Here is a 13252-nt window from a genome sequence, read left to right on the forward strand (position 1 = left end):
TAATCATTTGATATTTATCCTTGCATCACTGCATTTCTTATTCCTCTGGAAGACCTGCTCATCCTTTGCCAGCATTGGCGCCCTAGTTCCCCACTCCCACCATTATGACCTACAAGTCTTTGTCTTCAAATTTAATTCTCTCTACCAACCTTAACCAACTTTATTATGTCAGGTGATTTTGTCCAGATTAAGAGGGGAGTCAGACCTATTCAGTGAGAAGATTCTGAGAGAAATTAGCAGTATTCTAGGCATGATTATTGGTGGGTACAATTTGGATGATCTAAGGTACAAGGACGACACAGTGCTGATAGTCACTTCTAAAGAGAAGTTCCGAGGAATACTAGATAAAGTCATTGAAGAAAGTGCAAAATGTGGATTGACCATCAGCCGTGAGAAGACCAAATGTGTGATTGCCATAAAGAAAATAGAAATACAGAAATGTGAACTGAAAGTAGGTAATGAAACAATTAAACAAACATGAAAGTTTACTATCTTAGGGAGCACAATAACATATAGTGGTAGGGCTGATATTGAAATTAAAAGAAGGGTTGGGATTACTAAATGCACATTTAAATGCCTGAGCAAGATGCTAAAGAATAACATAACTCAAGAGTGTTGCAGGGTCTTTTAAATAGGTGCATGGAACTTAGAAAAATAGAGGGCTATGCAGTAGGGAAATTCTAGGCAGTTTCTAGAGAAGGCTACATAGTCGGCACAATATTGTGAGACGAAGGGTCTGTAATGTGCTGTAGATGTCTATATTCTATGTTCTATGTATGTTCGTTCCACGCTAATATATGGTAGTGAATGTTGGACAATATCAATGCAAAACGAGAGAAGACTCAGTGCTGCAGAAATGTGTTTTTTGAGAAGAATGATGAAAATATCATGGAAGGACAGAGTAACAAATGAGGAAATGTTGCAAAAAGGCGGAATAAGAAGAGAGCTGATATCATCAATCAGGAAACAACAGTGGAACTTCTGGGACATGTACTGAGGAAAGAGAAACTCAAACATCTTGCAGTGACGGGAACAATTGGTGGAAGGAAAAGCTGCAGTTGACAGCACGTGACATTCATGAGTTACGTCAAGGGATGGAGAGGCAAAAGTTTTAAAGAACTTATTAGAACTTCTCAGACTAAAGATAGACGGAAAACCATGATCACCCATGTCATACGACACGGCACATTATGATGATGATGATTTTTGACTTAAGTTGAATTCCCTTAATTAGTGAATTCCTCAGTTCCAACATCATCCTCCCTTTGTTTGATATCTATCCTTTAACCAATGCTTTGGCTATCTCTTTTAATATCACTCTGGTTCTGCTTATGCCGTTATTTAAATAGTGTGCATTGTTTCACTCAGTACTAACAATATCAATAATGATAAGTTTTTGTTATACTCTACTGTTATGCTGTTGATGAAGTTTAGCGAGTTCATATTAGTGGGTAATAACTGTCAAATTTTAATAGTTCTGTGTCAGTTCAGGAAAGAGATACATCTATACATGGGCGATCACTTCCTGGGGTGTGCATAATAAATGCCACTGCTCATCTGTATATCATCATCTAGGTGATTGAGATTGATAGCAGCAATAATCTCTCTCTATCTAATTTAGCTAATGCTGGGAACATAAGTTAAATTTTTAAAAATTGCCATCTAAAAGCATTAATTACTGTGCTATGGATAAAGGTTAAGCACACAGACAGAACACATCAACGCTAAACAGATATGCTTTAAGCACCTCTCAAAACCCGAGATGCCACTGGAAGGGTTATGAAATGCACGCTAAAGGTCTGTGTTAGCTGTGTAAGGAAGTGGTTTATGCAATTATAGTTCTAGTTAAGGTAGAACTATGTCCTATTAAATTGATATGTACTTCTCGATGTTATAAACAGAGACATCTGCCCACTTATCTTTGCCACTCATTCACCACGATGTACGATATTTTATACTTCTAAATTGCTGGCTAGAGATAATGAGAGAACAGATAGTTTATTTAAACTTCCCTGAATATAACATCATCAAGTTCAAATCAAATAGTTCAAATGGTTGATTTTAATACCAGAGAATGTATGCAGTATCCTCCAAGAGGACCACAAACTTATTGTAGGGTTTGGAGGCTTGCATGCCTTCGTGACCCAGAGAGCTATGTTGGCTGCAGTTAGGGCTTTATGCTTTGGCTTTTGGTAGGGTCACCCATGGCAAACAGGTGAAAGGGTAGAGGCCAGAGTAAGAGCAGTCCACCGATCCTCCAGGTTTGGGGGTTCAGCTCAGGGCTAACAATGCTGACAAGTCAAAAACAAACAGTTGTTACAGAAACAGCAATCCTTCTATAGAGACAGAGAAGGAGGAACTTCATTGCTGCCCTAAACGCCAATGGCGTAATTGGCAGTAAGTAAGTAAGTACCTCCTCTTTGCAGACATCCATGAAACAGAAAAAAACCCAAAGAATGAATGACAGAAATGTTAGGACCCCAAAGCCCCCCATGCACAAGCAGCAGCCAAAGCATGGACCCTCCTCCCTTTTCTCCAGCAAAAGCACAATCCCGCCCCCCCCAACCATCATCCCTCCGTGCAAGCAATAGCAAAGCCCCCAAAGAGACCACAATCTAGAGTCCATCAGAAATCTACTGTTGATCCCAACACTTGGAAATTGCAGGCAGGCTGTCGCTTACTAGTGAGAGAGAGAGATATCGCTCCTGCAACAAATGAGAGCGGGAGACCTGCAGCTTGCAGTTTTGATTTCACCATCAGCTGGTTCGCTTGTCCTAGTCCTGAGAGAGAGAGACAGACAAACAGACAGACAGATAGAGGGAGAGACAGAGAGAGAAAAAAAGAGGAACTGGTTGTATTAACAAGATAGCAGTCTTGAGTAGAAGGAAGGAAACTGTTCCTGAATCATTGAGTGTGAGCCTTCAGGCCTCTGTACCTCCTACGGGATGATAGTGATAAGAAAAGTGTATGAGAAACGATGGTGAGGGTCCTGAATAGTGGATGCCACCTTCTTGCAACACGGCCTCTTGAAGATGTCCTTGCTGGTAGGGATAGCCTTGCCCATGATGGAGCTGGCTGAGACGACAACCCTCTGTAGCCACCTGCAGATCAGTGCATTGGAGGCTCCATGTCACATTGGGATGCAACCAGTCAGACACTTTCATTTTTTAAATTATTGTTTGACATACTGGAATAGGCCCTTCCAGCCCTTTGAGCCATGCTGCCCAGCAACCCACCGATTTAACCCTAACATAATCATGGGACAATTTACAGTGATTAATTAAGCTACCAACTGGTATGTATTTTTATATTGTGGGAGGAAACCAGAGCACCCGGAGGAAACCTACGTGGTCACAGAGTGAACATACAAACTCCTTATAGGCAGCGCTTGGAATTGAACCTATGTTGCCTGTACTGTAAAGTGTTATGCTAACCTCTACGCTACCGTGCTGTGTACTCTTCAGTGTACATCTATAGAAATTTGCAGTTTTTGTTACATACCAAATCTCCTCCAACTTCTAGTGAAGTAATTGCTGGTGTGCCATCTTTGTGATTGCATTAATGTGTTGGATTCAGGATAGGTCCTCCAAGATGCTGACACCCAGGACCTTAAAGATGCTCACACTTCCCACCACTGACACTTCAAAGAGGACTAGTGTGTTTGCTTCTGATTTCCCACTCATGAAATCCACAATCAATTCTTTGGTCTTGCCTATGTTGAGTGCGAATTTGTTTTTGAGACACCTGTCAACGAGCTCATCTATCTCACTGTTGAATGACTCCTCATTGCCCTCTGAGATTTTACCAACAACTGTGGTGTTATCTGTGAATTTACAGATGGTGTTTGAGCTGTGCTTAGCCACATAGTCAAGAATGTAGAGGGAGTAAAGTAGTGAGCAAAGCACACATCCTTGAGGGGAGCTTGTTCCACTGTGTTGATTGTCAATGAGGAGGAGATGTTATTACCCATCTCCATCTAGAATCACAGCCTGTACTTTGCCCACTAACCCAGAGAAATGTACTGATTCTGTCTTCATTAGCTTCATAAGCCTTGTGTATTCATAGATTTAATCTTGGTTTAACGTGGCGTTTAATGACACAATTAATTTGCTTCAAAAGCACAAAAGGAAATGATTGAGGTAGGTAAATTAACAATATTGATCATCAGGATACAGCTCAATCCATTTCAGGTAAAGGCCTCACCACCGTTGAGCACATCAACACAGAGCGTTATTACAGGAGAGCAGCATCCATCATCAGGGACAGATTCTCTTCTCAGTGCAATCATCAGAAAGAAGCTACAGGAGTCTCAGAACTCTCACTACCGGGTTCAGGAATAGGGATTACCCCTCAGCCATCAGGGTCTTGAACCAAAGGGGATAACTACACTCAACTTCACTTGCCACATTGCTAGAATGTATTTTCAAGGATTCCTCATCTCTTATTTTTGACATTTATTGCTCATTTATTTAATATTATTATTACTTTCCTTTTGCATTTGCACACTTGTCTTTTACACATTTGTTATCTTTTGCACACTTGTTGTCATTTGCACACTTGTTGCACACCCAGTCAGTGCGGTGTTTCATTGATTCTAGTATGATTATTGGATTGAGTTGGCCTGCAGTATTGTACAGTATATGGTGACATATACCTTATGTAATTTGATAATAAATCTACTTTGACCTTTGAACTTTGAAGTAACAGGCATTTGAATTGATGCATGGATAGGAAAGGGTTGGAGGGTTATTTGCCAAATATTGGCAAATGGACGAACTTCAGTGGACATCTTGGTTGGCGTGGACTGGTTGGGCTGAATTTAATCCAGACAAGTGGAAGATCATTTAATACTGGAAGGACATATCATGTAAATGGCAGGGAACTTAGAAACATTTCAAATAGTAAAGAATCTGAGATCAAATAAAAATTACGAAAATGCAAACTTCTTTCCTTCCTACACTTCCCAGTTGATTTCCTAGCTTGAATTAATTCTTCTTATGACTTGCTGTACTTGCGTCAGTTTATTAACTCATCTATCCTATTTGCTCAAACTACAAGGAATGCTGACAGCTGAGCACCATGAAGTATACATTTCCACCAGAAATAAAGACCATAAGACCCTAGAATTAGGCCATTTGGCCCATTAAGTCTGCTGTGCCATTTCAGCATGGCTGATCAAATTTTCCTCTCAGCCCCAAATCCCTTGAGGAAACCATGCTGATGATGGCCTTTTTTATCATGTGCCTCCAAGTACCCTAGGACTTCATCCTTATAATTGACTCCAACATCTTCCCAAACAATGAAGTCAGACTAACTGGCCTATTGTTTCCTTTCTTCTGCCTCTCTGCCTCCTTGAAGAGTGGAGTGACATTTGCAATTTTCCAGTCTTCCGGAACCATTCCAGAATCTAATGATTCTTGAAAGATCATTACTAATGCCTCCACAATCTCCTCAGCCACCTCTTTCAGAACTCTGAGGTGTACACTATCTGGTCCAGGTTACTTAACTACCCTCAGACTTTTCTGTTTCCCAAGAACCTTCTCTGTAGTGACTGTAACTTCTCACACTTCATGCCCCCTGACTCCTGGAACTTCCAATGTACTGCCAGTGTCTTCCACAGTGAAGTGTGCTCCTTTATTGCAACCTTACTAGAGGTGAAAAGCCTTCATACATTATATATTGTTGGAACCATGCTTGAAGTACATAATGGACTGGTATTGGAAATGGAATTGTTTTTAATCCTGCAAACTTGTCTCCCGATATATTAGATTCACCCTCCTTCCATGCCAACCATACCCATAGGAAGCCAAGACATGGAAGTTTCCCTCTTCTACAGAACTTATTGCATCATATGTCAATGTTTTACTGATGAGGCACGTGAGCAAAGACAGAGGAAAGTGCAAGGAAGCAGAACAGTTCACTCCCATTTCCTCACTTTGTACCTCTGGGGATATTCCAAAAGGTGCCTAATATAAATGGGACAGTAAAAAGTAAGAAGACAAAAAACTTCCAAGAGCAGCTTGACACACACTCACAAAATGCTGAAGGAACTCAGCAGGTCAGGGAGCATATATAGAAAAGAGTAAACAGTTGACATTTCAGGCCAAGACCCTTCATCAGAACTGACACACATTCAATGCCTTAGAAACACCTTCCTCCTCTCAACCATCAGATTTCTGAATGAACAATGAACCCATGCACACTACCTCAATATATTTATTTTTGCATTGTTTTTGCACTACTTACTTACTTTTTTAAACTATATTTTATTGTAATTTATAGTTTTTATTATATATTGTAATGTACTGCTGCTACAAAACAACAAATTTCACAACATATGCCAGTGATATTAAACCTGCTTCTGCTTCTGATTCTAATTCAGTAATGTGGACATTGCTTACCATAATGGAATTGGAATCAGAATTGGCTTATTATTGTCACATGTCCCTAGGTACAATAAAAAGCTTGTATTGCAAACTGTTCATTACACAGTCCATTGAGGTAGGTCAAGGTAAAACAATAACAGAATGCAAAATAAATTGTGATAGTGGCATGAAAAGTGCAGTGCAAGTAGAAAATAAGGTGCAAGGTCATAGCGGCATAGATTGTGAAGTCAAAAGTCTATACTATGTTATCAAAGTCTATGTTATCATACCAGAGAAACATTCATAAAAGCAGGATAGAATCTGTTCTTGGGCTGGTGGTACATAGTTTCAGGCTTTTATATCTTCTGCCTGATAAGAGAGATGAGAAGAGATAATGTCCATGGTGGATGGGTGGGGTCTTTCATTATGTTGGCTGCTTTACTGAGGCAGTAAGAGATGTAGACAGAGTCCATGAAGGGGAGCTGGTTTCTGTGATGCACATTCTTAGCTTTTTTACCTTTCCCAGTAGAAATGGAAACAGATTTATTTGACTTGTTCCTGGGTAGGAAAGTCAATCCCTGAGGACTAATTTGATTGAAAATTTCATGGACACAGCAAAATAAGAAATGATTTGGCTATTTGCATTGACTGAGAGTATTTGCCTTGGCTGAGGAGAGCAGATCAAGCACTCATCGTTATATTAGTCTGAGAGGAGAGAAACTTTCTCCACTCAAAAGCTTAAGCACCTCTGGAATTCTTTACTCATGAAAAAGCATGTATAGTTAACTATTGAGTAAATAGAAGACAACAATTAGTAGTATACTTGTCATGGTCTGGTCCGAAGTCCGCATTCCAGTTCACGGTCCGGTCTGCAGACCCTGAACTCCGGGTCTTCCGGCTGTCCCTTGTTTCAGTTGGACTTAACCATAAGCACCTGATGCGCATCTTGGGGCTGGGAATATAAGCGGCCCTGGAATTGAGTGTGGTTGCTAGGTCGTCTCATCAGTCTCCCCTTGGAGCAATCCACTGGTGGAAGGCTAGTGTAGTTATCGAGATATGGATTTGGCTGTTCTGTAGCCTGCTGAGGCTACCAGCCACCTCGAGTCCTGGAGCCACCCTGGGCCTAGCTCCCTTCCTGTCCCTTGCCTCCATCGGGTAAGCCAGGCCATTTGCCGTTACCCTGTGGTTGGTTCTGTCCCTTCCTGTTCCTTGCCTCTGCCAGGTAAACCAGGCAGTTTGTTGTACCCTGCAGTTGGGTCTGTCCCTTCCTGTCCCGTGCCTCCATCGGGTAAGCCAGGCCATTTGCCGTTACCCTGCGGTTGGGTCTATCCCTCCCTGTCCTTGCCTCCGTGGAGTAGAGTCCCGCGTCCTGCCCAGCAGTTGCCTCGAAGGACCCTTGCCCTGTCATGTCCTCGTCTCGCCTCCAGAAACCCCGAGCCTCGTCACGTCTTCGCCTGGTCTCCGGGAACCCGAGCCTCGTCACGTCTTCGCCTGGTCTCCGGGAACCCGAGCCTGGTCACGTCTCCGCCTGGTCTTGGGAACCCGAGCCTGGTCACGTCTCCGCCTGGTCTCGGGAACCCGAGCCTGGTCATGTCTCTGCCTGGTCTCGGGAACCCGAGCCTGGTCACGTCTCCGCCTGGTCTCCGGGAACCCGAGCCTGGTCACGTCTCCGCCTGGTCTCGGGAACCCGAGCCTGGTCACGTCTTCGCCTGATCTTGGGAACCCGAGCCCGGTAATGTCTTCACCTGGTATCCGGGAACCCGAGCCTGGTCACGTCTTCGCCTGGTCTCCGGGAACCCGAGCCTCATCTCGTCTTCGCCTGGTTTTGGGGTCTGAGTCCGAGTCAAGACCCAGGGTCTGGGACCTTGTCCAGTCTCTGGCTCAGAGTCCACGCCCAGGCTCTTTGACCCCAGTCCCTCATCTTGGTCCTGCTTCCCTAGCCTAGTCTGTGTTCCTGTCCCTACTCCTAGTCTGCATCCTGTCCCATCATTTAGTTTTGTCTGTTCCTGTTCCTAGTACTTCAGTGTCTGTGTCTTGCATTTGGGTCCGTTCCTGACGCCCCCCACTGTGATAATACTGCCCTCGCTGAGGTGTTGTAACATCAACTAGACAACCAGTCAAGCTCAATTCAAAAATAACGTGAGAGTCAGGTTATAGCCTCCTAGCTCCTTGGTTTTACTGCTGACTCAATGGCACAACATAGTGAATAAGGAGTAAGAAAGCTGTGCTTCTGCTGGGGAAACAACAGGATGGCTTTAGATAGAAACTTCTTTAGCTCCTAACATAAACCTTTGGCCTTCTGCCAGTCAATGTGCTTTCTGACTTACTACTTCCTGACTGCACAGGAAATGACCTAATACAGATCTGAAACTGCTCATTTGAAAACAAGCTGAATACTCGATCACAAGGGGAAAACAACCATGAATCAATTGCTGGAAGAGCAGGACAAATAGATGCTTGGAGTTTTGGTTGTTAGCATAATGCAAAAGAGTACAGTTAAAGTTGAAAGTCGTGATTTCTGTGTTCTACTTTGTTGTGTTTAGTGTTGTTCTATTGAGAATTGTGGGCATACTATTTGTCGTGGGTGACACTTGCAGCGTGTTGATTGTTAATGCAAACAAAGTATTTCACTATTTGTTTCAATGTACACAAGACAAATAAACTTGAATCTCGGATATGAATGATAGAGTAAGCTTTAAGGATTGAATGATTTACATATTTCATCTTCAATTTTTATGCTAATTTAGGTCTTGGTAGAGCAATTGTTCTTACTGGATTAGTAATCTATAAATCTGGGCAAAGGATCTGAATGCATTCAGGTCTCACCTAGGCAGCTGGTGAATTTAATTTCAATTAAGTAACTTATGATTAAAAAGATTACAATTAGCATTACGACTGTAAGATTGAAAAGCCCACCTGGCTCACTAATGCTTTGACAATAAGTGAATCTGGACACACAGCAATGTGACTGACGTTCAGTGGGTCCTGAAGAGGCCAAGGAAACTCTTAGTTCAAGGGTAATTTGAGATGATGATGAAGCTCCCTATGACGCCCTGAGAATGAACAAAGAACCTTAGACTAATTCATAGAACTTGCAAGAATCTTGTAAATCTGCATTAGACCGAAGTATATAATGCTCTCTTGAAGTATAAAAAAGTATTAAGTTGGGATTTTGAAATAACTTTATAAGAAGTGCCTTATTTTTCAACCAACACACACAAACTGCTGGTGGAATACAGCAGGTCAGGCAGCATCTACAGGAAGAAGTACAGTCGACGTTTCGGGCCGAGACCCTTCGTCAGGACTAATGGAAAGAATAGATAGTAAGAGATTTGAAAGTGGGAAGGGGAGGGGGAGATCTGAAATGATAGGAGAATACAGGAGCGGGAGGGATGAGGCTAAGAGCTGGAAAGTTGATTGGCAAAAGGGATACAGAGCTGGAGAAGGGAGAAGATCATGGGACGGGAGGCCTGGGGAGAAAGAAAGGGGAAGGGAGGCCTGGGGAGCTTCATTTTTCTTTAACTTGCGGAAACTGCACTCGGGGGGCCAGGAAAACACAACAACCAGGAGCCTAAACTGACCAACACATCACCGACACTAGCCTACCCCCAGTCGAGGACGTATATACAGAAAGGTGCCAGAAAAAGGCCAGTAATATCATGAAGGATCCCACCCACTCTGCTCATGGACTGTTTGTCCCACTCCCCTCAGGGAGGAGGCCACGTAGCATCCATGCCAGGACCACCAGAATCAAAAATAGTTACTTTCCCCAAGCAGTAATATTATCTTTTGTAACTCCAAAACATAAAACTAACTGAAAGAAAAACATGGAGAAACATAGAGAGAGTACATGTTAGTTTCATTTTTACTTTAAATAAGTCATGCACATATGATGTGCTGGCATGATGACGTATGTCATTCATGTACTTTTACATATAACCAGCAATGAATTATGTAACAACAAAGAATGCTTAATCAAACAACATACAGTATTTAGAATATTATTCACATTTACTGAAGTATTAAATCCACAAAACTTCTCCCTGATAATCTATAAACTCCAATTCAAGATAGAATGCAACTCAACTCAAATAATTAATGTATTTCTCTCTGTCATAATAGGGAGACTTACAGTTTGCATTAGGGAGAATAGTCAAAAAGAGTGTCCTCTTCTGTAAATTTTTCAGGCATTCCCTTTTCCAAGGGTACACAGAACAATCCATCAGTTGTCCTCTTGAATTAAATTTTGTAATTGTGTCCTTCAAGAAGCAGAGCCCATTTCTGTATTTGTGCTGCTGCTGTTAGTGGAACTATATTTTATGGAGTGAAAATGGACACTCGTGGTTGATCATCAGTAACAAAGATAAAACCTCTCCCATATCAGTACTGGTTAAAACATTTTACACCCCAAACCAGCCTCAGGGACTCCCTGTCAACCTGTGCATGATTTTTCTCTGTAGCGCTAAGGAAAGGTGATGCAAAGGCTATTTGGCGTTCACTTCCATCACTCATAACATATGACACAAGTGCACCTATACCATAAGCCAAGTCATCACAGCAAACTTCAGTGGATGAAATGGATCATAATGTGTGAGTACAGTGTCTGACATCGCCACCTCCTTTACCTGTTTGAAAGCCACCTCACACTGCTTTGTCCATTGCCATTTCTTCCCGATTTGTAGTAATGAGTTCAGGGGATGGAACATAATAGCCAGGTTTGGCAAGAACCTGTTACAGTAATTGACAAATCCTAAAAAGGAATGCAACTGTGATATGACTTTTAGCTTTGGGGCATCCACCACGGCTTGATGTCATCCAAGTAAAACTGAGTGCTGGGCAGCCATGACTTACCTGGTCCATAGTTTTCTTCCAGAATACACGTGCAGATGTTACCCCGAAAATAAGCCTATTATAACATTATTTAATAAGCCTTAAACACTTTAATTGTGAGTGTTTATGGTGTGAAACACTTTGGAATCTTCACCTATCTCCTTCTGTAGGTAGGCCTCAGCTAAGTCCACTTTGCTGAAGAGTTTTCCTCTAAAAAGGTTTGCAAAGACGTCCTGGGCAGAAGATATTGATTTACTTCCAGTACTGGGTTAATAATAACCTTAAAATCACCACAGATCCTGACAGACCCATTCTTGGCTACTTGGACCACTGGCAGTGCCCATGGGTATGATCTAGCTCACTGGCTACTTTATCATGGATGCTATAAGGAACCGGACAGGCTTTGCAAAACTTGGGTGTGACCTTTTCATTTAGCACTACCTTATCCTTGGCATGTTTGATTTTCCAGTGCCATCCTTGAACACTGCTGTGGCATCTTCCAGTACCTTTCTTAATTTGCTTTCAGTTGACACTGTTCCAGGGGATGCGGAATCCAAATGGTGGATGGTGGTTGCCTCGGTCAATCACACCCTCACAATGCTGGCCCTCCTGTTTTTACCTCACACAAGCTTGATGTATCTTGGTTGTTGTTCTAGTTCACTGTTACAAATGTCATTCCCACAGGAGTTATCTTTTCTCCTGTATAAATTCTTAACTGGATATCTGCAGGCTTCAGTTCCATATCTTTGAAATACCTTTTAAACTCATTTTGTGGAATAATTGAAACAACTGAGCTAGTGTCCAATTCAATTTTAATTAATTTGCCATTCAATTCTGGTATAAGCCATATTGTTTATCTATCGTTAGTATTCACATTTTAAATCTCAAGGCTACCCAGTCCTGTGTAATGCTTGTCATTATCAGATTTTTCATCAACAGCATGCAGATTAGTGCTTTTTGAAACTGCAACTTGACTTTTTATCTTTATCTCTTCCTTATGTTGTCCATTAATTTTTGCCTGCCCAATGTGCACTTTGTATGTTTCCTACTTCATTGCAGTTGAGGGATTTGAGGGTCGATGTCCCTGATCTGTTTTTGTTCACTTTTTTTTGTGTGGGGAGGGGGATTTAGGGGTCGATGTGCCTGACCCATTTTGCTCGGTTTTTGTGCGGGATGGAGGTCTTGAGGGTTGATGTGCCTATACCATTTTTGTTTGCCTTTTTTTTGCGGGGAGGTGGGATTTGGGGGTTTTGTTCTTGGTTTCATGGCTACCCGGAGAACTGAAGAATTTCAGAGTTATATACTTTGATAATAAATGAACCTTTCAACCTTTCATTCTTTCTGCAAGTTTTGCCTTCAAACTTGCATAGGTCTGGTGTATGTGAACCCCTCCCACCATGGTAACACTTTGTTCAGCCAGGCTGGTTTCTGCTTTGATGCTGTAATTTTGTTCAGATTCACACCATTCCTGACTACAAATCATTTGCATCACTGTTCTTTTACTTGTGAGTTGAGCTTCAGTTGAGAGCAATTTTTGAATTCTTTCTTGTAAGATTCCACAAACTAAACAATGTCTCAGTGCATCTTTAAATCAATCACTGAACTGACAATGCTCAGGCAATCTCTTTAATTTAGCCACGTATGCTGAAATGGATTCCACTTTCTTTTTATTCTGCTTAAGAAAACAAGCATTCAGCAATCAACAATAGTTTTGGTTCTAAATATTTCTGCATTACTTTCATGATCAGCAAAGCTCATTTCAGCTGGTTTGGTTGGAGCAGTCAAGCTTCTAAACAAAAGGTATAACTTTCCAACTAATGCACTTAAACTGACCATCACTTTTCATTGGCTATTTAATTTACTTCAAAATACTGCTCAATTTGCCCAGGATACAAAATCCAGTTATGTGTTGTGCAGTTGAAATTGTCAATCTTTCTGATGTAGCCAACCATTTCTGCTCTTTTTTAAATTATTATTATCATCCAGTACTCACTGTTTATAAACCTTTGAATTCATTCATTTTCTGCCTTTTTTTAAACTCGGATGTTTCTGTCTGT

At 41.7% G+C, this 13252-nt stretch overlaps 1 protein-coding gene across 1 annotated transcript in view; it reads left to right on the top strand.

The window, feature by feature from the left end:
- Positions 1-250: 250 nt before the first annotated feature.
- Positions 251-13252, top strand: part of LOC140194062 (uncharacterized) — a 121232-nt gene continuing 108230 nt past the window's right edge. The window contains exon 1 of the mRNA XM_072251451.1: positions 251-455. Coding sequence (XP_072107552.1) covers positions 251-455 — 205 coding nt within the window. The remainder of the gene's footprint in view (positions 456-13252) is intronic.

Source organism: Mobula birostris, chromosome 1, assembly GCF_030028105.1.
Source record: "Mobula birostris isolate sMobBir1 chromosome 1, sMobBir1.hap1, whole genome shotgun sequence".
In the NCBI taxonomy this organism is placed as follows: domain Eukaryota; kingdom Metazoa; phylum Chordata; class Chondrichthyes; order Myliobatiformes; family Myliobatidae; genus Mobula; species Mobula birostris.